The sequence below is a fragment of the Diabrotica undecimpunctata genome, chromosome 6 (assembly GCF_040954645.1).
Source record: "Diabrotica undecimpunctata isolate CICGRU chromosome 6, icDiaUnde3, whole genome shotgun sequence".
NCBI lineage: Eukaryota > Metazoa > Arthropoda > Insecta > Coleoptera > Chrysomelidae > Diabrotica > Diabrotica undecimpunctata.
Genome location: NC_092808.1, coordinates 59,712,715 through 59,740,190, shown reverse-complemented (window position 1 = coordinate 59,740,190; position 27,476 = coordinate 59,712,715). Strand labels below are relative to the sequence as shown.

The 27,476-nt window shown below is 34.9% G+C and overlaps 1 protein-coding gene across 2 annotated transcripts in view; it reads right to left on the bottom strand.

Annotated features, from left to right (window-relative positions):
- Alk (Anaplastic lymphoma kinase) overlaps positions 1-27,476 on the bottom strand; it is a 200,383-nt gene that overhangs the window by 71,087 nt on the left and 101,820 nt on the right. For both annotated transcript variants that reach the window (XM_072534741.1, XM_072534740.1), the window contains exons 7-11: positions 19,045-19,211; positions 13,348-13,538; positions 5,503-5,662; positions 796-943; positions 608-736 (exon numbers count right to left, since the gene is read on the bottom strand). In XM_072534741.1, coding sequence (XP_072390842.1) covers positions 608-736; positions 796-943; positions 5,503-5,662; positions 13,348-13,538; positions 19,045-19,211 — 795 coding nt within the window. The remainder of the gene's footprint in view (positions 1-607; positions 737-795; positions 944-5,502; positions 5,663-13,347; positions 13,539-19,044; positions 19,212-27,476) is intronic.

Sequence of the window (27,476 nt, the reverse complement as noted above, 5' to 3'; positions counted from 1 at the left end):
CTCAAGTATTTGAGATTATGTTAAATTTGCATTTTCAATTTTTCTGAGAAAGTTATTGTTTTTCTTTATTGCTATTATATTGATATATGTGGTAATAATACAATTTAGAGTTAGGGCTAAGGTTCTATCGCATAAAGTCAAATCAAGTTCTAGTGATTCACCGCGATTGAATTAAAACAATTATTTCCTTGTTTTTAGTAACACAAAGTCGGTCATCTTGAGAAAATGCTCCAATTTTTCATCTCCCTTATCTGTAGTCTGACATTTTCAAGAAGTGTTAAGAGAGTTAGAGTAGTCTAAAATAATTCTACGTTTGGGATTTTGGTCGATTAATTTTTCAAGTTCTCTTGGAATAAAATTTATGTTTGATGGAATGTAAAATATTGCATATGTTAACCTACGTTGAATATTTGATGAACTATGTATATACACTTTGCTAGTTAACCGGAGTAATTCTAATACTAAACCAATATTAATTATTATACACAATATACTAATTACTAATTAAAATACACAATATACCACAAATATCTCGATATGTATATAAATAAAAAAGTTGGAATTTCAAAATCAAATAAAGCATGCACTAAATAGTCAGTATATTTACCAAAAATATAAATGTTCCACCTCCACCACCTCCTCCACTATCATTAATATTTAAATTCAAAACCCCTCTAATTCCAGTACCAAAACTTTGATTCGAATGACAGGACGAATTTCTCTGAGCACCAAGGCTCTGCAAAGATATAAAAAAGAAGTTATAAAAAATATTAATTAGGGCAAATATATTTTTACCTTAACACATGAACTGGTTCCTTCTTGGCCGATAAGTAAATAAATCTCTGTGCCGGCTGTCAGTTCCATTACAGTCCTAAGCATGGCACCTCTTGAAGAACCCATAGAAGAACTTCCTTTGCCACCGCTAGCACCAGTCAATATGAATCTTAAATATAATATTTTTATTAAATATTTTATCTATATATGAACTTAAGTAATTCTGTTAATGCAAAACTTTTTTTGAGCTCATACTTTAACTAAATATTCTGCTAAAATTTCGCCAATATCTTAAGAGCTTCTTTAAAAAAGAACTACAACAAATATTAAAAATAACAACAATCAAATCCTTGTAGGAACTAAAGAAAAACTTAAGTTTTATTCCAGAGATGCAAAGACGTCAACTGTGATGTATAAGCTTGTCTGGAATTGACAATCAAGATCTGAAAATAATTAGATACTTTTATTGGAATAGACCGTATATCTCAGAGTTAAAGGTGAATACACCGAATATGTGAAAATCATGCGTGGAGTGAGGCAAAGCTGCTTAGAGCTAGCTTAGACATACAACAAAATCATCATGTATTACAGTCAACAATATGGACACAATACAAACGTAAACAAGACAAAGCACATAATAATTAGAAAAAAAGATAACAGAAGGTCAACTCTACGTCAACCAAACCCCAGTAGAAAGATTGACACACTACAACTACCTCAGCACCAAAATAAATAAAGAATGGATCAACAACCAGGAGATAAAAGTGCGCATTGGAAAAACTGGATCCACCTTAAGCCGGATGGGGGCCTTCTTAAAGAGCCACAACCTTTCTCTTGGCATAAAAGTAAGCATGCTGCGACTTCTCTGTGCTTTTTTATGGTGTTGAATCTTGGACCTTGAACGAAGATATGTGCAGAAGATAGGAAGCATTCGAGATGTGGCTATATCGTAATATACTTAAGATCCCGTGTACTGACCGAGTCACATATAATGAGGTCCTCAGAGGAATGAAGAAGAACGGAGAAGTACCAACCACCATCAAATCTCAAAAGTTACAATACTTCGGACACATTATGCGAAATGAATCCAGATATATCTTCCTATGGGCCATGCTGCAAGGAAAATATTTAAAAAGCGAAGTTCAGGAAGGAAAAAAAACACTCTGCGTAAAGAATATCAGAACCTGGTTCAACGAAGTATCTAGACAGATTTTTCGTGCTGCTGCCGATAAGACAAAAATTGCCATGATGATCGACAACATTCGTCACGGATTGGCACATCAAGAAGAAAAAGGGTGGAGAGCAACATGTCGGAGAAGAAGCCGTAAGAAAAGGTATACGACAGGGGTGTATATTGTCCCCACTTACCTTTAATCTGTACTCGGAAAACATCTTAGCGTTATGGTCTATATATGAACATAACCAGAACGAAACTTATGGTTTTCGACAAATTACAAACAAAAGCTGTCTTCTGAATACATGACTGAACATAGCTGTGCTTTGAGCCCTCCAAATAAATTGGCAGGACCCTGGTCTTTCGGCATACGACCTTTAGCGACTCCACTGCCTCTACGAGTCCGACACCAAAATGAAGGTGGCGCGATGCATACGCATCGCGGGGCTCCACCTCCCCCGTAGTACCTGTGTTGCGATTACCTCACCTATCCGTTATCCCCTCCTACGGGCGGACAGGTGACGCAGGCAGAGGAATTTCCACCTCGCACGTAGACAGGTCGCCGCAGAGGATCTCTCCTCTACCACTCTTAAATCTCTAGGCGGGTATGTGCCGAGACAGCGACATTACGATTGGTGGTGTAAGGCCAAATGAGGTGGGTATGGGCCCAGCTCGTTCAATCTCGCCTTGTTCTCTTGGAATGAGAGTAGAGTGGTCCCCGAGAGTCTCGTCTCGTATACTAGGAATGTAAACCGGTGACCGTGACGTCTCGAGTGCGTTTCTACATTGCAATGAGTGCGTGCCCTCCAAATACTAAGACCTGGCAGGACCCTGGGCTACCTATCTCTCGACATACGCCCGTAGCGAAACCTCTGCCCCTACGAGTCCGACACCAAAGTGAAGATGCCACGGGGCGCGTACCAAAGACGTCCCGTGGGTCCCCCTGTGGGGGTACCCCGTAGGGTTACCACGACACGTCTAGCACACGCAACCCGCGGGAGCTCCACCTTCCCCGTAGTACCTGTGTTGTGAGTACCTTGCCTACCCGTTACTCCCACACCACGGGCGGGTAGGTTCGGCAGGCGGAGGAATTTCCACCTCACACGTAGACAGGTCGCCGCCGAGGATCTCTCCTCTACCACTCTTGGATCTCCCGGTGGGTACGTGCCGGGACACCTACACAACTCCTGACCGCCGTCAGGAGCGGTATATCCACACCCCTCCTGACCGAGGTCAGGAGAGGTATTTACGGGCCCAGCTCGTTCAACCTCACCAGGCTCTTTTGGAATGGGAGTAGAGTGGTCCCACGAGTAGTCTCGTCTCGGATACTAGGAATGTAGACCGGTGACCGTGTCGCCGAAGCGACCGTGTGCGTTTCTACCAACCCGACACCTCAAACGACGGCTCTCCACCTCCCTATTCCTACCCATTAGTCGCCTCTTACGACAGGCAGGGCTTTCTGACCCCGGCCGTATTCTTATCTCCGCGAGCCGGACGGAGAGTGCATTTCTACAGACCCGACACCTCAAGCGAGGGCTCTCTACCTCTCAATTCCTACCCATTAGTCGTCTCTTACGACAGGCAGGGCCTTCTAACTTTGGCCGTATTCTTATCTCCTCGAGCCGAACGGAGACATGACTGAACATTTCCAATTCTTCTTTACGGCTATGAGAGCTGGACTCTTAATCCCTCACTAGAAAAACACATCGAAGCTTCTGAAATGTACCTTTATAGCAGAATACTACGTTTTGTCCGAACCAAAAAAACAACAAACACTGAAATTCTTAGAATGTAGAAGAACCAGAAACTTATGCCAACGACCAAAAAGCGAAAAACTAGCGTACACTGTCATATAATGACGAGACACAGATATGAAATACTTCGGTTGATGATACAAGGAAAAATTCAGGGAAAAAAGCAATAGGAAGAAGACAAAATTCTTGGCACAAGGATCTGCGACGTTGGCGCTGGATCGTCGCGAAGATACTGAAATCGGTAGTGAAATTATTAATAAAATCAGGTACGCAGATGACACCGCCATAATGGCAGAGTCTAGAAGACATGCAAATTCTGTTGAACGCAGTAAACAACGAATGTAATGAATAGGGCTTAATTATCAACGCAAAGAAAAACGAAATGGATGGTGGTCGGAAAAATTAATATTGAAGACTTGATACTAAAACTAAATAACAAAACTTAAAACACTTTAGGTCGCTGAAAGGTTGGATTGACTGCAGGGATGAAAGCGACGAAAAAATTATGACAGAATAGAACTAGTACGCAAAAGCTTCATTAGCTATCGTTCTTCATTATGCAATAGAAGTATTTCTTTAAACAGGCTTCTAAGAGTGCTAAAGTTTGGTCCACTTTGCTTTATGAATGTGAAACCTTGACAATAAAAGCCAAAAATCCAAAAAATTGGAAGCGTTCGAGTTATGGTATTACCGTCGCATGCTCTAAATCTCATGGACAGCATATAGAGACGGCGTATACAGAATGATGTAATGATGGGACACGAACCAAGTGAATAGAGCTAAGGTGTCAGTAGACCGAGCAAATAGCAATACGTAAGGTAGAGGCGTATTGTACTGCATCCAAAGCTGTAGGATAGTTGCGTGTTTATCAAAAACTATCATAAACGGTACTGAAAGCACCAAGATGCACTTCCCATCATATTAGGTTTATACTTATATTGGAAACTCTGTAGGTATGAACCCTTATTCTCTCATACTCGTGAGATCAGAATGGATTAAATTAATTAAAATAAAAAACCGGAAAAACTAAAGAAGAATTAAAAACCAAGAAAATGACTCAAAAAGAGTGTCTGTAATAACCCTAATAAGATAAAAAATAGTAAGACACTATTATTATTAGACACTTAATCGATCGTTATTTCACAAGTAATTCTCAAAGAAGCACTGGTATGACTACTAGAAGTACTCCTGACGAGAAAATTACAAAATAGAGCAAAGCTTCAACTTTCTCGCCAAACATCGTAATGAAAAAAGTTAGAAAACCGCTACAATCAGGATCAAGATAGCAGTGAGCCCAAAAATATCACAAACTAAATGTTAGCCGAAAATGAAAAGGGACTCACAAAATATGCTCTAATAAAAAGAATCGATGAGGCTTCGTGTGCGTACCGATATAAAGAATATCGGCTCATAGATAACTAGGTATTTTGGGTTGATATATGCCAAGGAAGAGTTCTTTACATAATATTATAAAGAACTTTATAATACACTCCACTATACACACGCTAGAAGTCTATGTAGCCTGGAGACACCAATGAACCAAAGTTCTCGACCCTAAACTTTCACGCAGAAGACCAAAGGGGAATCCATGTTGACGGAAGTAAACTCATATTGGCAATAAGTGGAGTACCTAAAAGATCGGACCAAATTTTGAAGGAACCAGGATAAATTCCGCTTGTGTTTTATAATAATAACATACTTAGCAGCGATGCAGGCCATGTAATCCCTAGTCTTCTGATGTTACCAATATTTTGCCAACAGGATTATTTTTATAAAAAAAAACCTTGTAATAATACTCACGTATAATAATTTGTCTTTGGAACAGTCCATCTTTGTACTCCTGTTAATCCTGGTTCGTGGATTACTTTGATGCGAACTTCGGTATTGCCATATGCTTTTGTACAATCTGGTTCAGTTGGTCCAAATCTTCCTCTGCCATTGCAGGTTGATATCTTATACACTAAAATAATATTAGTTAAATGAACGACAAAATGTAATTATAATAAAGAAATAAGAAACATAAACACTTACATTGATTACACATAAGACTATTTAAAAAAAAATTAATTTACCAATATATAAAATGAACGTAAAATAAATATTTTTACAATGTTCAGGAGTGTACGCGTTTATGTTGAAAGTGGTATTTAAAAATTATGAATGTAAAATGAGCTCTACCAGTAATAACATATGGTTAGATAATGTTATGGTTTACATGGGTATAAAAAATAATGGAAAAAGTTTTTTGTAAAATTTATAACAAAACTAAAATGAACGCGCTATCGGTCTAGAATGAAAATTAAGATCGTTAGACGAAATAAAGTGAAAAACGGAGTATCGAAGAAGGTAACTGCAAATTAAGTGCGAACTAACTTGTTTTGACTTGGAGAATAGCAATTTACATGTGTATGGATCTAATAAAATTCGACTATATCGGGCGTGTAGTTTTACAAATTCTGCCGTGTCTAATAGTTTAGAACACGTTTTGGTATTTAAAAAGAACATAATTAGAGATCGGGATAAACTTAGGTTTCGTTCAGTTAAGATGCGTTTCATTCTTCATTAACTACTTAACACTGAAAAGAACCTTACATACCACCGCCCTTACCTCACATGGCGATCCTGCTACACCATGTAACCATATATAGACCATGAACGGTAAGGACCCAGTTTATTCGGATCTCTAATTTTGTTCTTTTTAAATAGGTATCAAAATATGTTCTTGCAATCACATATGGGGCCGCTTAATCAGCACCCGTGTCTCCAGAATTGTACACTTTATATTTAAAAAAATAAGAAAGTAATGGAAAAAAAACTTACAATTAAGTAAAAACTTCCTTTGTAAAATGGTATAAAAATTTTATTAAAATTTTTGAAATTATTCAAAATTTATTTATAAATTTTCAGAACGTTTTCGATCCTATTAGATCATCATCAGTGAAAAACATACAAATAAGTATAACAATTTAAACATGAAAACAAAAGGGGTAAAATTTTGACTGTGACAATGTGGTTAATACTTACTTCCCATAGGTAAGATGACCCGTAAATTACTACTCAGAGTAACGAACATTATAATTCTTAAGAACCTAGGTCGATGATAAGTGATTACATTTTTTAAGGAAACGTACAATTTCTCAGTTCGAAAAAGTGACCTTACGTCCTGAGAGGTAACAGCTAATTATAATTATTATAATCTGATAATAAACTCTAAAAAAAAGCATGACAGTTTCAACCACAAGACAAAAGCACGACAGTTCCACAAGAAACTTAAATATACTGCCGGAATTAGAAAACAGAAAAATGCTCACATACTTAAAAGCGCGGACGGAAAAATTTGTGATCACGAACAACAGTGCAAAGAATGGGAGAGATACATCACTGACCTTTTTGACGATGCTTCTAGAGAAAATGCTTCAAATACTGCCTGTGACAACCAGTTAGACAGAGATCCCAGTATACTGAACTCGGAAGTCAAAAAGGCAATACAGCAAGCCAAAAACAATAAAGCACCTGGACCAGATCAAATCCCTGCTGAGCTACTTAAAATTTTGGATGAGGAAAGCATTGCCTGCTTAACCACTTTCTTCAACAAAATTTACAACGAAGGAAAAATACCAGATGATTGGTTAGAGTCACTGTTTATAACATTACCAAAGAAAAGCAGGCCCACCAGCAGCGATTTTAGACTAATCAGTTTGATGAGTCACACAGTGAAGATACTCTTACGAATTATACAAAACCGAGTATTCCTTCTTTGCGAAAGTAGGATGGGTAATAAGCAATTTGAATTTAGAAACAGTCTAGGAACTAGAAAGGCACTATTCTGTATGCGCGTTCTATTACAAAAAAGTTGTGAATTCCGAAAGAATGTTTATGTTTGTTTCATTGACTTCGAGAAGGCGTTCGACAGAGTAAAACACGATACACTTTTCGATTGGCTACGGGCAGCAAGTAGCCTCTATCCAAATGGAAGACAGTCCGATTCAAAAAATATCCATCAAACGTGGAGTACGGCAGGGTTGTGTTTTGTCACCCACTCTTTTTAATCTGTACTCTAAAGAAATCTTGAGGGAGGCTTTAGATGACAGACAAGAGGGAGTAAGACTAGGTGGAGAAGTAATCAACAATATTAGATACGCTGACGATACAGCCATTCTTGGAGAAAATTTACAAGATCTCCAAACATTACTAAATCTAGTCAGTGAAGCAAGTTATCGGAGAGGCCTAAAAATCAACATTTCAAAGACAAAGTGGATGGCAGTTGGAAAGATCAATATAGATCAAGGTCTGATTTCTCTTAATGGAGAGGAGATCGAAAGGGTAAATCATTTCAAATACCTTGGCAGCTGGTTAAATCTAAATTGTGACTCTGATGAAGAGATAATAACCAGGATCGAAATATCACGTAAGGCTTTTATGACCTGGAAACCAGTTTTATGTAACAGAAACCTGTCGATGAATATTCGTAAGAAGGTCCTGAAATGTTATGTGTGGTCCATCCTATTGTATGGTTGTGAGACATGGACGTTAAAAACCACAATGCTAAACAAGTTAGAAGCATTCGAATTGTGGTGCTATAGACGAATCCTAAAGATATCGTGGGTTTCGCACACTTCCAATGAAGATGTTCTTCAAATGATCAATTCAGAACGTCTGCTCATAAACGCCATAAAGAGGAGAAAAACAGAATACTTCGGCCATATAATTAGAGGACCTAAATACCATCTACTTCGCCTTATAATACAAGGAAAAGTGGAAGGAAAGAGATGGATTGGTCGAAAGAAACTTTCATGGCTGCGTAATATTAGACAATGGTGTAGTTCCACAGTAGAAGAATTATTTCGCGCAGCAGCCGACAGAGAAAGGTTTCAGGAAATTGTAACCATGATGACGGCCAACGTCTGAATACGGACACGGCACCGAAAGAAGAAGAAGAATCGGATAATATACGCCCATTAAAGGTGTTATTTCGAATCAAATTTATATTAAAGTTATATTATTGTTTTAAATGATATTAACTTGTATGTATAGTAAGTATTTACCCCTGTTGTTTTCATTTTTAAGTGGTTATACTTATTTATATGTTTTTAACTGATGATGATCTAATAGGATGGAAAAAGTTCTAAAAATTTTTACATTTTACAAAGGAAGTTTTTAATTTACTATAAGTTTTTTTTTTAACTGTGGTATACAGCCAACAACTGAGAATTTACCTTTTAAATAATAAAAAAAAATTATCCGATTACTAACTTGATATGATACACCATGACCTAGTTCAATATTAAATAATATTTGACGTTATTTAATATTAATTAATCTTTCTAATGTAAATAAAAATCTAAATAATTACTCTCATCACACCACAGTATCTCTCTTTGGGATATCCGGGTATCAGAAGACAACTACGTTTCATTAACTTTCTTCTGACATCAGGACACTAAGGGTAGTGGCCATCCATTATCTACCTTCTAATGGGTCAAAAATGTACCAAATCAAATACAGAAGCTTTAATCATCCACAATAAACGGAATTGAGTCTGGTCAGAGATCATTCTTTCGAACATGAAGATAAATTTAAGAAAAATAGTTATAAAGGCAAAACAACGGCAACAATCAAAAGCGATAGGCAATACTAAAAGCCGCGATGAAGCTTATTAAGAACAGAAAGAGGTCCATTGTGCTTGAGCAGCGCAGTGAAGAAAAAGTTTAACTAAGGCCTTCACTCAAAAAGGTTCGAAAACAGACGTAAAAGCATCAACAAAAAAGGTCTAAGTCAGTAGGCTTAGTAATATATTCTTAGGATGAAAAGAAATAAAACTCAACCATACAGACTACTAATATAGCGTTATATGATTTAAACCATTTTTCTATTAAATTTACGAGATGTCCATTGTTTTTATATACCCATTGTACTTTGATGTATTCCATAAGATTATTTCTTTCTTTTTACAACGCGTTAGCAATACTTTTATGATTCGATAAATGCCGCATCATATTCTATTCGGGATAATTTTTTCATTTTGTTATAAATTACTAATTCTGCACAATTGAAAACTAATTCTGCACAGTTGAAAGAGTTGCAGATAATTCTTTATCGATTTATAGACAGTAGACAATAACATCCTTATTTCTATTTTCTCGAAATAATTAGATTCTGACATAACCCATAAATATAAGTAAAAATCTTTACTGATACATTCGGAAAGAAAAATATATTTTAAGCAACTTCAGTAGTTAACAGTAGATTTGAGAAAAATATATAATAAAAAATATAATCAGGAATTTACATCAGCACAAATACACACGGAATTCTCGATGATCGAAATAAATAATAAACTCCTCCTCCTCAATCTTTTCTCGTTCGTAAGGATGTAGTGTCATATAATTTGTTTGACTATTTCTGTCCAATTATTTCTCTCTTGTGCGTGTTGTTTTGCTTCGGAGAATGAGTAACCAGTCATCTCCTTTATTTGGTCCGACCATCGTACTGGAGATCTTCCTCTGGATTTTTTACCCACTACGTTACCTTCAACTATCATTCGCTCTATGCCTTCTCTTCTTCTAGTTATATTTTCAAAATATCTCAGTATATTTTGGTTGATAGTTGTGATGAGTTTAGTTTTTATGTTAAGTTCTGCTAGAATTGAGTGATTTGTGCGATGGGCGGTCCATGGTAGGAACATTCTACGGTAGGCCCACATTTCAAATGCCATTATACGCTTTGAATCGGCTTTTTTTTATTGTTCAAGTTTCTGAAGCATATTTGGCGATAGGAAATATCAATGCTCAAACAAGGCGTAATTTTTTTGTTTTTTGTGATGTCAGTGTTCTTCCAAATTTTTGTGAGTTTTGGACCACCGATCTGGCCATTGTAATGCGTCGACGGATCTCGTCTTCGCATTCACACTGTTCGCATACACTGTTAGTAATAACGGAGCCTAAGTAATTAAATTGCCTGACCACTTCGTAACCTGCCATGATTCTTATCTCTGCCTGGTTATTTCTGATTCTATCGATGATCATCACTTTGGTTTTCTGCATATTTATTTTCAATCCATATCCCGTACTCACCGTGCCTAGCCTATTCATTTAGCCATATTATTCCAGTTCTTCTGGTGATGACACCAATATAACGTGTCATCAGCATAACGTAGGTTTTTGATTTTTCTTCCTCCTATCGTTGCTCCACCTTGCCGTTCCACAAAAACTTGACGCATAATATGTTCACTATATATATATATATATATATATATATATATATATATATATATATATATATATATTAAATAGAATAGGGGATACTATGCATCCCTGTCGAAATCCAGATTTTATTTTGAAGTTTTTCGAAACCTATATACTTCGAAATAATAAACTTTCTTCTTCTTCAAGTGCCCTCTCCGCTACTGAGTTTGGCAATCGTCATTGCTATTCGTATCTTTGAAGCTGTTGCTCTAAATAATTGGTTAGATGTGCACTGGAACCACTCTCTTAAATTGCGCAGCCAAGATATACGTCGTCTCCCCACGCTTCGTTTGCCCTGAATCTTTCCTTGGATAATTAACTGGAGCAATCGGTACTTTTTCCCTCTCATCACATGACCAAAATATTCCAACTTTCTTCTCTTGATGGTGATCAACAGCTCCCGTTCTTTGTTTATTCTTCGAAGAACTTCACTATTTGTTACTTTGTCTGTCCAAGGTATTTTCAAAATTCTTCTGTATATCCACAGTTCGAATGCCTCTAGTTTATCAATATTGCTCTTGTTTAAAGTCCAAGTTTCTACTCCGTACAGCAGTATCGAGAAGATGTAGCATCTAACCAATCTCATTTTCAGGTTTAAGTTAATGTCATGACTTCCCAGAATGTCCTTCACATTAACAAAAGCAATTTCCGATTCTAGTTTTTATTTCTTCTGTGATGTCATTGTTGTTATTAACGCTTGTTCCCAAATATTTATATTTGTGCACCCGTTCGATTTCGTTATTGTGAATGTACAGGTTTGCATTCTATCTTTGTTTTTTTGAAATAATTATGAATTTCGTCTTCTTGACGTACATTGTTAACCCTTTCTCTTCACTAGCTGTGACTACCTTGTTTAAAATGGCTTGCAGGTCTTCTACTGTCTCCGCTATTAAAACCGTATCATCTGCGTATCTAATATTGTTAATTGGTTGGCCGTTAACTTTTATTCCAATCTCTTCTTCCTCCAATGCTTTCTTCATAATTTCTTCCGAATAGAGATTAAATAGCATTGGTGACAGCACACATCCTTGTTTAACTCCTTTTTTAATTTGAATTTCATTTGTTGTGCTATTTTCGATGAGTACGACTGCTTTCTGATTATAATACAGAGTAGATATTATTCTTATATCGCGAGTGTCTAACTGTTTAGCTTCCAAGATCTCTAAAAGTCGGTCATGCTTGACGTTATCAAACGCCTTGTTGTAATCAATGAAACAAGCAAATACATCTTGTATTTGCTACATAACAATAATAAACTACATAACAGTAAATAAATAAATACAAAACCACGTCAAAGATATTTTGAGTATATCTTGAGTGTGGCATATATTCCGGCCATTAGCAAGTAGTTGGAACAATTCAAATACTGAGTCAATAAAAGAAGACAAATAATTTAATATAAGTCAAACAAGAGGAAGTATTTAAAATATATTGGCTACAAGAAAAAAATGTAAAAGATATTTACCATTACCAGACACATAAGTCACTTAAAACAATTTCTAGAACAACAATCTCTCAAACCAGGTATTCATGATTACTGGGAGAATTTGAGAACAAGCATTAAAATCTCATGAAGCCTCTGGCCCGAGTGTTTGTAGGTCGCTCGAGGGTATACATATCTATTAATGCCCACAGTGCATACAATTTTTTACGTCATAGTAGTTTGTTATCGTATTTACAATCTAAATATTTTTAAAAATTCAAAAAATTTATCATAGTAGAGTGAGCAAATACCGTCGTTAGGGTAATGATGTCATATATGATCATAAATGCGGCTGTGAAACCTAAAAAGTAAAAATGTCAGATCTACCTGTCAGTTTTATGCGAATTTTACTAAATAAAGTTATGCAGTTAGTAGTTATAATAATTTGACGTTTGAGGAAAGATGAAAGAAACGCAACCAGACAAGTACTTAAATACCAACCAGAGGGGAAAAGAAAGAGAGGAAGATAAGACAACAGCTGGAAAAAACTATAACGAGAGAACACGAAAAAATTAGAATATGATGGGATGAAACTAAAAACAGAGCAAGAAATATAAGACAATGGAAGGAACTAGTACGTAGTTTATCCAGAGAATAAATAAGAAAAAAGATGCGCTGATCTATCCAGTCAGCAATCTTACACATTTGGCCAAGAAACGCATAAGCGCCCAATACTCCACAAGGAGGGATGGAACTTGAGAGAGTTATAATATTTTAATTTTATATTTTGTAACTTTAATAATAAATGCTATTAATAAGTTATCAAATTTTTTTTTGTCTTTATGCCTGTGCGGGCCATAAAATGAACTTTATGTCCGCACGAGCATAAAGTAGGTATACTATTATGTAATTGGTAACTAAGCAATAAAAACACAATAATGAACTAGTATGACATACAATATTTTACTATGAACTTACTTGTTTTATTAACAAATGCTTTGTTAGTTTCTTTAAGACCTTCGTGTTCTCTATTATCCCAGTAGTTGTAGCCATTAAGGTCCTCTTTCGGTATATTAAGTCCAAAACATTCAGGACTCAGTGACACATCATCGATGGCAATGTCGCTTATATATCTAATACCTTTTCTGGCTTCAAATCGAATAAAATACCTAAAATATATGAATTTTTATGTAAAGTTACTTAAAATAGTCTTAACAGCGTACATTTAACAGAACGTCAAAAAATTAAAATTTTAATACTAAAAGGATGACGTGGTAACAGGTAATAATACCAAATATTTATGAAATTTTAGTATGTTTTACTTGTGACATTATTTGTAGAAACCGAACACATGACAAGGTATGTGAAATATTTAACAGTAAGTAAGAAGACAGAATGACTATAGCACGTGGGACTGTATCCAAAATTATTTATAAATTTGAGGAAAGAACATGTACGAGAACTCCCAATGCGTCGCCCTGCTATTCCAGAGGAAACAAAAACTGACATTTTTTTGTCGATGGTTGAAAATCCTCATAAAGCCTTTACTAGGACAATTGCAACCAAAAATCAAATCAGTCAAACACTTGTTTGTAAATAATTAAAATAAAAAGGAACCACTGCATCCCTATAAAGCACAATTGATACAGAAACTGAATAAAAACGATCCAGATCGTAGAATGGAGTTCTGTGATACAATGTTACATAGATTTAACAATAATCCTAATTTTTTTAACCAAATGCTTTTTCCTGATGAGGCTACTTTACATTTAAATGCCACGGTGAATTAACAAAACTGCATGGTACTGGTCAGAAGAAAATCCGCTTTGGATGGTGGAGGTACATACGTAGTATCGATAGACGATTAATGTATAGACAGGAATGATTATTAATACCATTATTGGACCTTATTTTCGATATAGAACCATATCAGGTGAAGAATACTGGGCATTTTTAGAATTGAAATTAATTCTAAATTAGCCTTCTTCTGAATCCGCCCCTTAGACTTTGGATTTATATCATCAGAAACTCTTTTCTGAATCCTCATCTCGTGAATAGATCAATTTGAATCATGAATGTGTTGCTTGTGTGAGTCCATTTCAAAAGGTAAAAGAAATAATTAACACATCAAATAACTTTGATATCTAAAATTAAAAAAAATTTAGATTTTATTAATATCAGCTTATTTCATAAACTGAATAACTTAACTTACAGCATTTAAAATAGAAGAAGTACTGTCACACTTTAACCTACATTTGTCAAGTTTACCTCTAAAATCTGATATACAGCACATAAAAAACTCATTGTCTCCTATTAAGAAATGTAGTTCTTTTGGAAATCCTCTCCTTTTAAATTAAATGTCTGTTTCGTCCCCCGTTTTTTAAGTGTTTTCTGTGTGTTTCTGTGTGTGTAAAAGTGTCGTAATTTAATTTTAACATAAAAATTTTTGGACTTTACAATAATTTGCCAGATATTGCAACAACTTTATCAAAGAAATTTTGATAACTACAAGATTATACAATTGCACACCCACACAATCTGTACATCCATTGAAGATCATACAATCTGTCTACTCAAGAACTTCCCCGTTTACTGTTAAATAATTACAATAGTTGACCTGAGTTCTCCAATCAACAATCCAAGATAGTTTGAACCATGTTCTTTCAACCATCAATTAATAGAGTACCGGCATGTAAGTAATGTTTATTTATTGGTTTATTTATTAATTCATTACAGTTTAATAGACTATGTTACCAATTTGTGGGTCTTACCTTGTCTGCTTAAACATTTTATTCATTTATAAAACCACAGACATGTAATATTGGCATAATTGCTGTAATTTATATAATTTATATCACCTACCTATGTTTTTATCTTTGTTTTTATCTTTATTAGACAACACCCTAATATGGGATTATTATTTTCAGCATTTTAACTTTGTATCGTGACCTGAAGATGCTTTGCATATTATAGAAAGCGAAACCGGTCGTCCGATTAGTTAAATTAAATTGATTGTGAGTAAGATCAATTTGGTTTCAGTAATATGGAGCACCTTCTCGACAATACATTTCCAAGTCGTTGGATTGAAAGAAGGGGAAGTATCGAATAGCTAGCTGTTCAATTTAATATTTTAAGCTTTATGTATGGCAACACTGTAATAAAAGTTTGCCTGTCATTTTTATGTCAAATGTCGGAAAACCTATCTCCTTCATATTTGTTCCTTTTTGTAAGCAATGTAATAACAATTTTAGCAAGGCAATACACACGCTAATTTTGGTCTATCGATGTCTATTTTTTTCCACCCTAATTTCCAATAAAAACAATTTAAATTTAATCATGGTCCTTCGTATATAGCCGGATTGGGTGGAAAACAAGTTTACTAGTATATAAAAGCGAGAACGAGAATCACGCATCACGCCATTCAAGGAACAATTAAGGTCAGTCCATTCCATGTTCATACCAATTCATACTATCATTAAATCTTTAAAATATCAATATCCATTCTTTCCTAGCCATTTACATTATCTACGGTTGAGCTTTGGGCTATTTTCGATTTGAACAATTTTTAAGTAGGTACTATAAACTATTAACACTAATTTACATAAAAAAAAAATCAGACAAAATGGCATTATCAGACAGAGACTTTAGAGATCTAGATACTTTAAAACGAACTCGTGGGTCAATTAAGAAAAAGTTAACAATTTTACAAAACCACATAACAAAGATTAGAGATGCAACAATTATAGCTGATATTCAATGATGATTCAATTAAGATACAACAATAATATTAATTTAATTAATGAATTTGAAAAAATACAACAATTAATTGAGCAAAAGTGCGATGAATCAGAATTAGATGAACAATTTGACGAACGGGAACAATTTGAAAATAAATTTTATAGTGTTGTTGCATATTTAAAAACCTTCATAGACAAAAATAATTCCAACAATGTTTCAGTTTCAAACAGTAATGTTAATCCTATAAATAATCATGATTCCCCCTCAAATTTTTTGTTGCCTAAAATTAAGCTTCCAGTTTTAATGGAAAATATGACCATTGGTTGGAATTCAACAAAAGTTTTATGGCTACTATTCATTCAAATCAAACACTCACTGATGGTCAAAAGTACAATTTTTTAAAGGCAGCACTTGAAGGTTATGCTAAAAGAACTATTTCAAGTTGTGATGAAAATCAAGATTATCTCAGGGCAAGATTATCACTAGCAAGATCCCTAAATTTGACACATCTAGATTATTTTTTATGTGGATATTTACAAAAAGCGACTTTTTATGCCCACTTTAGAAAGGCATAGCCTACACAACATCAGTAGCGATAATGGATTACGACTTGGCAGCAGCACTAAATATGGCAGTCGCTAATACCTATTTTGAACACAAGAATATACTCAAGATAACCTCGACCTCTTCTAATTGAAGGATAATGAGTCAAAATGATCAATAATAGAATCAAGACATGAAACAGAGGTAATAAGCTGCAGAAGTTATCTTCTTCTTCTTCTACTTCTTCCTCTTTATAAGCAATTCTGCTTGTTAATTGGCGGATTAATACCTCTATGGAAGGTTGTCACTCCATCTTTTGCGAGGTCGTCCGATACTTCTTCTGCCGATTGGTGACTTATCTCTTACTATTTTGACGACACGGGTCTCCTATTTTGTGTCCATTCATTTATACACTGTACGTTACATTTTCTTCTAATGTCTTCACTTCTCTTTCGATCTCTTAACGCATTTCCTGTAATTCTTCTCAGTACTCTCATCTCTGCCGTTTCTAGTAGCCATTGCGTTGTTCCTCTGTCAGGTCTTGTTTCTGAGGCGTATGTCATTATTGGTCTTACACTGGCTTTATAAATTCTTGACTTAATCTCAGTGTTAATGTGTCTGTTTCGACATATAGTGTTATTGAGGCATCCTGCCAGTCTATTTGCTTTTTGTACTTGATCTCTCACTTCTTTATCTAGGACTCCATAGCTAGACAGTGTAATTCCCAGGTATTTTATTTCCATTACTTGTTCAATACTGATGCCATCAATTTCTATTTTACATCTGATTGGTTCTTTGCTGACTACTATTGTTTTAGTTTTCTGAGATGATGGTGGTGGATCAGTCTTTGCAGGCTATCTTCATCTTGGGCTCTCAATATTGCGTCGTCTGCGTAACAGAGTATTTTGATTTCCTTGTTTCCCATTCTGTATCCTCTTCCTTTGTTAACACTTTTGATGATTTCATCCATGATCAAATTGAAGAGCATGGGGCTCAATGAACCCCTTTGTCTTATTTCGCTACCTATTTCTATAGGTTTTGTAAGTTGTCCATCTATTCTGACTTCCATTTTGTTGTTTTGGTAGATGTTATCGATAGTTTTTATAATATTTAGGGGAATTTCTCTATTATACAGGAGATGGATTACATCTTTGAGTCTTACCCTGTCAAACGCTTTCGTTAGGTCAATCAGACACAGAAATGCTGGTCTATTATACTCTAGTAATTTCTCAGTAATTTGCTTTATAACGAATATTGCATTTGTACATGATCTTCCACTACGAAAACCCTGTTGTTCATCTGCTAAACTTATCCTCTGATTTATTAGCATTTGTAAAATTTTAGTTTTAAGTTTTAGGGTAGTATTTAACAAGTTTATACCTCTGTAGTTTTCTGGCTGTTTTTTATCTCCTTTTTAGCATAGTAGAATTAGATGTGTTTTATAATTTTATTAATTAATGTTGTTATTTCTTCTGTCATTGCCGCTCCACAATATTTCCGTAACTCCTTTGGTATCCCGTCTTTACCTGCTGTTTTCTGTTCTTCAGGTTTTCAAGTGTTTTCCGAACTTCCTGTACATTTATATACAGAAGTTATAGATGCGCAAATAAATACTTAGATTACTACTCAGATACTACTCAAAGCTCTTATTGAGGGCTAGAATTTCAAACATCAGAAAATAAAATAAAATAGATAGAAAGAAATGTAATGTGCAAAAGCTGAGAGTGTACAAGACAACAATACGCCCCATTATGACGTAAAAGGCAGAAACAAGACCTATCACAAGTAGAACAAAGCAAATAATGGATAATGGAAACAACAGAGACGAAAATACTAAGAAGGATAATCAACAAAACTTTACACGATAGGGAAAGAAGTGAAGACATTCAAGAACAGTGTAAATAATTTCAATTAACACATGGGTACAAAAAAGAAGAGTAGAATGTAATTAACATATCAATATAGTGTCGTAAAATATAATAGTAAGAATATCTCGAGACAAATCGCCAATGGGTCAAAGAAGCAATGGACTACTTAAAAACGCAGGAATGACGGTTTAAAACATACCGAAAATTGAACCCATTGGCCCTTTTGCCCATACAAAAAAAAAAGAATGAAGAAGACATTGTATAGATATGTCTGCTGTGTTATTATTCTGAAACTATTACTATCTTTAATAGAATTAACCACAATTTTAGGTAAAAAAATTTTAAAATCAAAAACCATCATTGTAGATAATAAATGATAATTTTGTATGTTTTTTGATATCTACATACTATCTTCTACAATATGGGATCGCTCTATTACTCAAGCTCTTAAATTATTTAATAACAAAAGCAATACACATTTAAACCCAATACTCGTATTAATATGAAATATGAACTAAATACGTACCTATAAGTAATATTTGGTAAAATAATGACTTGTCTAACCCATTGATCACCATGATCATTAAAGCTCCACAACATTTCTGTAGAAACGTTTTCATGTGGCCTGAGTTCTGTAATTTGTAATAAAATAGCGCTTTTATGTTTGCCAGTCTTATGAAGATAAAACCGAATCTGCAAGAAAATATATTTATTATATAAAAATGAGAAATAAAAATGCGGTTTGAAATATTATGAACAATGTCAGATAATTAGGACTAAATAAGGACTAATCAGATTAGATAATGAATACGGAGTTATCACTGCTGAAATTCTACTTAATTTTTCAGCCGACACCTGTTCTCACTAGTTAATACATCACATATCTATCTCTCATAATCTTCATATACCTACTTGCCGGTAACTACTTCTTTAATTTGAGTGCTTATCTCAGAAACTTGATTAAATGATAGAGCCCATTTGCACTATCACATGATTCCCTAAGATCAATAAAGCCGTATGAACGTTTATTTTTATTTAGTGCTATATTTTTATAAGTTGTCTGACTTGTAGATATTAGAAACTGATTTTCAATTATTTCGGTTTTTTTATGTTGTCTTCTATAAACTACTCACTCACATATTTATGATGCGACTAAGTAGTCTTATGGCACTATAATTTGTGATAATGAGGAGAGTCTTGGTAGGTATTGATCAGTGTGTCCTCTCCTTAAGTGGCCGTCCGTAACAGTAATTGCAATATTTGTAAGCAACTTACTTCTTTCTAGTGTGTCATTCGTATCGCATTTGTAAATGACAAAAGAATTTATTCCGTTTGTATTAATGAGAGCATAAAATACAACTTCTGGCCATTTTCTCGTAATTCGAGCAAGATTATAAATTGCAACAAACTTGTTTCCCATGTCTACTCCAATTTTTGTGTGGTTATAGTCAGAAATCATAATTAGCTTATTAGTGTCTTTGTCAATTTAATTGTATTATTGTTACTTGACGATCGTTAAGCAAGCAAGCAACAGCACCGAACCCAGCCTGTGAGCCATCACACCCCTTAGAAAATGACATGTAGGTGTTACAATTCATTAGGATGAGGAGGATTAATCCGAGTAGATCAGGAACCACTTCACACCGCCCTATGATCCAGACCATCCTCCACCCTCAATGGCACGCTGTTGCGCTATAGAGGTTAAAAATCGGCAAAATGCTTGTCACATGGAGTCTTGGGTACAAGTACTCCCACATGAAATCCTTCTTCTTGTTAAGCTGGGCTTAGCAAACTGAGTTCAGTTCGACGACTCAACACTCGCAAGTTAGAGCCCCTTTGTCCCGTTTTTTTGTTTTTCTCATTAGTAAAAAATTTTGTTGTTGCTTGAACCATTTTATTAGTTTTTAGTTATTTTTTTTTGGTTGGCTGAGGTCGGTTTTTTGTTTGATTTTTATATTTTCTTGAAGGTGGGTGTCTAAATTTATTTATCTTCCTGATGTCGGACTCTGATTTGTGTTTATCTTCTTACTATTTGAACAGATATAGCTATGTTATTATATATTATAGGTTATTTTGTCATCTTATTATTTGTTCAAGCATTTGCTATTCTTTGTTACTTTGGTCTTCTGTGTTTCAATCTATGGAAAATCTCATACTCTATTACTTCTCGCAGGATCTGATTTGGGTGATTTTTAAGGTCAGCGAATTGTTCCCTGGCTCTTTTTTCCATTATCTCCAGTACTCTTACTTGCTTCAGATCTCTAAACAGAAAGCATTCAGCTACATATCTGGGTAGTTTCTCTATTTCTCTCAAGCATTTGTTGTGTACTGCTTGTTCTTTCTGTTTGTTTTGCACGTGTGTCCCCATGCGAGTGATGCGTAGGTGATTATAGGTGTATGATGCTATTTATTAGTCTGATCTTTATTTTGGTTGTTAATCTGCTTTTTCTTTCTGTGAATACTCTGATGGTCGCGCTTGCTGCTTTTATATTTTAAATTGTTGCGTTTACATGTGATGTAGACATTAGGCCTTTATCCAATTTGACTCCTAGGTATTTTGCTTCATTTTTTCATTCGATGGAACTGTCATGTACTATTAGTTCTTCTTCTGGGTTATCCCTTCTTTTTTTGAAGATAACCGCTTAGGTTTTCTCTGGATTTATTGCTATTTTCCATTAGATACACCAGCCTTCTATTATATCCATTGCCGCCTGTAGGTTTTTCACGGCTAAGTCCAGGTTTCTATCTTTCGCCGCAAGGTACGAGGTTACTAGTCTTGTCATGGTCCCTCTGTATCCATATTCTCTAATTTTAAATACTAGCCCTAATGCCATAATCTATCAAAGGCTTTGCTTACCTCCAGGAAGGCAGCTCCTGTATATTTTTTATAGTTGAATCTACGTGCAGTGTATTCGGTTAGTCGGAGTACTTGATGTTCGCTGGTGTGCTGTGCTCTAAAGCCAAATTGTGCTTCAGGAATTATCCCAAGCTGTTCTGTCTCTGATTTGTATGACTCTATCTACTATTTTGCTGACAACTGGAAGTAAGCTAGTCGGCCTGTAAATTTGCGGAAAAATGCTGTTCTTTTCTGGTTTGTGATGCATTAACTGATTTGCGTCTTTCCATCAATTTAGGAAGAGCCTGTATCTCAATATTGTATTTGTAATATTTGTTAAATAAATTATGGCTTCCATTAGAAGATAATTTGGAGCCCTGTTTGTTATTTCGTCTGGTTCAGATGCTTTTTTTGGCGAAATTTTCTTGAATAACTCGTTTATTTTCATTAGAGATGTTGGAGTGATTATGCCCTATTGGTCTTTAGACATTTCTCCTTGCGGTTCTTCAACTTCTTCGATAAAGTCAATATATTCATCTTGGTGATAAATTATTGAACACTCTTTCTCAAGAGTCCTCCTCATCACCTCTGCTTTTTCTACCTCGGAGTACACGATTCCGTTTTTACTGTGAAGTGATAGAATTGGTTTTCTATCATTCCTTAATATTCTTTGTAGCCTCCATAGCTGAGTTGATCCTTGTCTCATCTGTACTTTTATTGTAGTTGCTTCCATGGTGTTTAGTGCTAGTGTTTGTTGGATACTGTAGTTTATTCCTATTTTAACTAGGATAGCTGTTCCTCCTGAGTTTGATCTGTTGTCGTTCCTGTATATGTGGTATCCGAAGAATTTTATGTTCGTATTTTAAGTTAATTTAGTTTCTTGGACAGCTAAGTTGTCTATTTCTAACCTGTTGATTATCGATTATCTCGTCCAACAAATTTACATTTGCAGAAGCCTATCCTCAGGTATCACCTTAGTTCTCTATTTAGTTCAGCGAAAACTTGAAGTTCTTCGTCGCTTCTTGGAATATTGCTAGAGCCAGCTGGTTGACCATATTGTTGAGTTTAATTTGTCGGTCTTTGTTAATTATTGCGCTTATGTCTATTTTTGTGACTAGAGTTTCCTTTCGTGTTGCCTGTGCATAAGGCACGTTTGGTTTTCTCGTGTTTTGAGTTTTTGGAGTGTTTTGGGTATTATTAGAACCTCTCTGTTTACTCCACTGGCATTTTTGGGCATCCCCGGTAGTTTGCAGGATGTTGTCCTTGGCAGTTAGCGCATTTGGCTGGTTTGTCCATGGGGCGTGTGCACTCCTTGCTAATGTGTGATTCTCCGCATTTAACATATTTTGAATATTTTTGCCAGGCATTTTTGGCATGATAGAATCCTTGGCAGTTGAATCACTACGTAGGACCGTTGTTTTTTCTCAAGTCTTATATGAACACTTTCATGTATCTGATATTGGTGATATTTTTTAGTTTCTTTAGTTCTTCTTTTTCCACTTTGATTTTATGCATTGGAGGCGGTTTTTTGACTTCTTTTCTTAACTTCATATTGGTAATGCTGATTGGATCTAGATTATATCTGACGCTTAATTCCTCGGCAACTTCTTTTATATCTTGGTTTGGTGGAAGTCCCTTGATTACCACCTTTGGGTTTACATCTCCTGCCAATGGGAATACAATCTATTGGTATTTTTGCTTTATTCTTCAAGTATGTGTGTAATTTTGCGGTAGTCTACAGCGTTTCTTGTTTGAATAAGGCATTTTTTGCCGTTTCTTAATATCTTGTTTACCGTGTAATTTTTTCTCCCGTTTCATTGACCCAATGTAATTGAATTATCTCCTTTGTGGTTTCTCTTACTATTTCTTCTTCGTGGTTGGGTGTGGTTTCATTTGTTTCCATTATTTCTTCTTTGGCTGCTCTGCTCTTCTTCGACAGAAAATGGAATTTTTCGTTAAAGTTGTTCTTTTTTGCTAAGGCCTTAATTGGCTTAGCAGGAGATTTGCCTTTTGTGACAGCTGGATTTTCACTGGCGGCTGTAGCCAGTTGTTCGGCTTATTTCTTTCTCTTTTTGTATGTAACTTTTTGAAAGTCATTGTCGTTTGCTTCCTCTTCGTTGTTGACTTGTTTTCGGATTTGGATTCGGTTGGCGATCGATATTCACACACTAAGATGACGATATCCACTAGCAGCCACACAAGTACACAAATACAGCGAAGTTAAGTCCCGTTTCTATATTTGCTCGGAATTCTAGACCGTCCGTCACTGGTAGATAGTTGTATAAATTCATTAGCCAATTCTTTTCTGTTTCTTCTAAAACACTTAACATTTCTTCCTCTCAGAAAATAAGTCTACCAACCGCCCTGATAATATTTAAAAAATTTTATTCACTTTTGTTTTAGCTTTTGATACTTTACGATATTTTGATATTTCTTTACGGTTTTCAGTTTTCGCGTATTTTTTTCGTTTTACCAACACTACATATAGTTACTATCGAAGTGCGTACGAAGAACTTACATAAAACGAACATATTAAATTAAATAATGAATAAACAAGGTTAGACAGACGCCAGATTGGAAATATAGCTGCATTGGATACATAGGGGAAAAAGAAAGAAATCGAGAATGGTTGAAGTAGGCGAATATTTGAGCTGTATCTATTTACAAACAAGATATCAGAAGACTTAATAATATACATATTATTACACTTACTAACATAACATCTAAAGATCATAACAATCCAAAAAGGAGGAGTATTAAAGTCAACGGAAGAATAAGTAATAATATCTGATATGCCGATAATATGGTATTATTTGCCGGTAGTGAACAAGATACTACAAAATCTGGTGATTAAGGTATTAAGGGTGGGTGAAAAAATGGCCTTAAAATTATTGAAAAAAAAAACAAAAGCAATGTTAGTCACGACAAAGAATACTCCAAACATAAACATGTAAATGTAAAAATTAGTAAATGACAACAAATATTTTAAATATCTATTAAATGTAAAATAGAACAGGCAAGAAACACATTTCAAAAATGAAATCATTTTTTACCACCCGATTTCTAGATCTAACTCTACGATATCACATCATGTAATGCTATATACTCAGTATCCTACTACATGGCATGGAAACCTGGACATTGACAATCACTTCGTTAGGACGCCTGGAAAACTTTGATGGTGGATATTTCGCCGCATTCTAAATATTTCATGGACTAACCATGTTAGAAATGAAGAAGTTTTAGGACATATGAATAGAGATCGTGAACTTTTAGGAAGTATTAGAAAATGGAGAATATCTTATTTTGGACATATATTCAGACAGTAGAGATATAACTTTCTTCAACTAATAATTAAATGAACAATAGGAAGCAAACGCAAGCAATCCTGAGAAAACTAATAATTATTTTTGAAAAATTTAAACGTAGAATTAAAGACTACATTATTACTGAGGGCCAAAAGTCCCAGAAAACTTCTATAATGTTTATTTTAATAAGTTACAGGGGTGAAAAAGAAGAGAAAATTTAGTGTGATTTTTAATTTAAAATATCTCATTCAAAAAAACTTTTTGTTTATTCTAAGGGACTTTCGGTAATAATGTAATCTTTCATTCTGCGTTTAAATATTTTAAAAATATTTATTAATTTTCTCAGGAATCAAAAAAAAATTAATGCATTTAAAAAGCATTGGCCCGAAATTTTGCGCCTACGCTCTTAATAAGAACAGCCCAAAATAGAGATGAATTTGCAGAACTCATCAAAAACATGCATTAGAGGAAGCACCTACAGAAGAAGATCTCTTTACAACGAAAGTGATTTTAATGACATGCTTTATGCATGTATTGCAATCAATCAGTATCTGATTTTAAAATAATTTTAAACTATTTTGTTTTACTATCTCCATAAATGTCGCTAATTAAATATATTATTATTAAATTATTTCACCTATATTCTTCTAAGAACCTTGCGTTGTTGATGATGATAATCATTTTAAAAAAATGTGTATAACGTAAGTAACCTAAATATAGTGAAGTCGTTTTACCCTGTCGTATTTCGGATTAACGCCCGAAAAATAATTTATGACCCTAGTTACAGCCACTCTGTTATGCTTTCCCTTTTCTGTCTGCTTTGTGGTACCGAACCTCCTACTGGTCGGCTGTAGTACTTGAGGATAAATCGCTACCAAAACAATTTTTTTATAAATCGTGAAAAAACGCAATTTGAAAACACTTTTATAATTTTATTTCAAATAAAATTGTCTCGAGGAGTGCATCCATTCCTTGCGGTCGCATAACTGGATAATTTTAGTTGTTATATTTGCAAAAATAGTAAACAGTCTGCGGAGTCGAGGCTCTTCATTGTTCGGACTCATCGGCCAATGACCGACGCGCCCTGCCACCGAGGCTCCGCGCCCTCGTGTATATATTCAGACAGCTCCGAAAAATCTCGCTATTAGTATTCAACGATCGCCGGTTTTTAGTAGTGACAATGGATAACGTACAAGAAAACGATAGAACACCTAAATATAAGTTTTTATCTCCGAGTGAGCGTCAAATTGTGTTTAAAGTGGAAAATTATTTTACTTTAGAAAAAATCCATATGGGACCAATTACATCAGTACTGGCAGTTCAAAAAATGACAAGTGCAGCTTGTGGAATTTCAGAACGGACCTTGCAAAGAATTCGCAAAATGAGTGAGGAGGAATTAAGTAAGGAAAATAAAAGGATTCGTTTGCATCCGAAAACCCTCGACTTGCCACAAGGTATTAAAATCTCAATCAGAAATATCATTTTATGACATGTACAAAGCAAAATAACATGTTACAAGAAAGACACTTATTTAAAAAATAAAGGACAGAGAACTTTGTAATATGGGTTTGACCAGTTTATCAAAAGTATTAAAAGCTATGAGTTTTAGATACAAAAAAACCAATAATCGTAAAGTGTTGTGCGAGCTGTCCAATGTTGTTGGAAAAAGGTGGAAATTTATAAGAAACTATTTAAAAAACAAAAATTCCGAATTTGCCAGACAATTTGTGTTTCTTGACGAAACTTGGTTTTTGGCAAAAGGAAATAATACCAAATCATCCTGGCAAGATGATTCTACCAAATGCTATTCTAGTACTAGCGCGAGTAATGGCAAAAGATATATTATATTGCATGCAGGAAATACGGAAGGTTTTATACCCAATGCTAGTCTTATATTTTCTTCGACAAAAAAACTGATGATTACCACGGAAATATGGACACCGATATTTTTGAACATTGGTTTGAGGAAAAATTATTAAAAAATCTGGAAAATCCGTCATTAATAGTCTTAGACAATGCTTGGTATCACACCAGAGAGGAGGAAAAGTTTCCCACAAGCAGCTGGAAAAAAGAAGACTTAAGAAAGTGGCTGTCTGAGAAAAATATAGAACACGAACATCTAGTTTTAAAAGCTGAATTATTAAATAAGTGCAAAGAACACATTACTGAGAAAAAATTTGTGTTTCCAAATGGCACTAAAATATGGCCATGAGGTCCTAAGACTACCACCATATCACTGCCAGTACAATCCAATTGAATTGGTGTGGGGCATCACTAAAAACTACTATGATAAACATGCATGTAAGACCACCGACAAAGCCAGCGTTTTACAACTCTGGCAAGATGCACTAAACCAAGTCAATGAGAAACAATGGCGGAAATGTATTGAGCATACTGAAAAAAAAATTTAGAGTCATATGAAATAGAACAAGTTATTGATGAAGTAAGACCTTTAATTATTCGTAATGATGAAGATTCAGATGAATCGGATAGCGAGTCAGATAGTGATGATACCTGTCCATAGATTAAGACGTAGATAGAAAAATTAACACAAAAGGGTACCAACCACAAAAAAAATAAAACAAAAACCGCATGAAGGAAATAGCCGGAGGCACGCCGCACGACGCTCTTGAATGCAAGCACCAAAAAAATTAGATTAGCAAGTAAGGTAGATTAAGGACATGACTGGACGAATGACTGGGTATTAGACGACGGATGAAAGGATTCGATGCTTGCTCGCTCTCGACTGCACTTGGTGCAGAAAAGGGAAAGCAAGTATCGGCACACACAATCATCATTAGATCGCCGAACAAT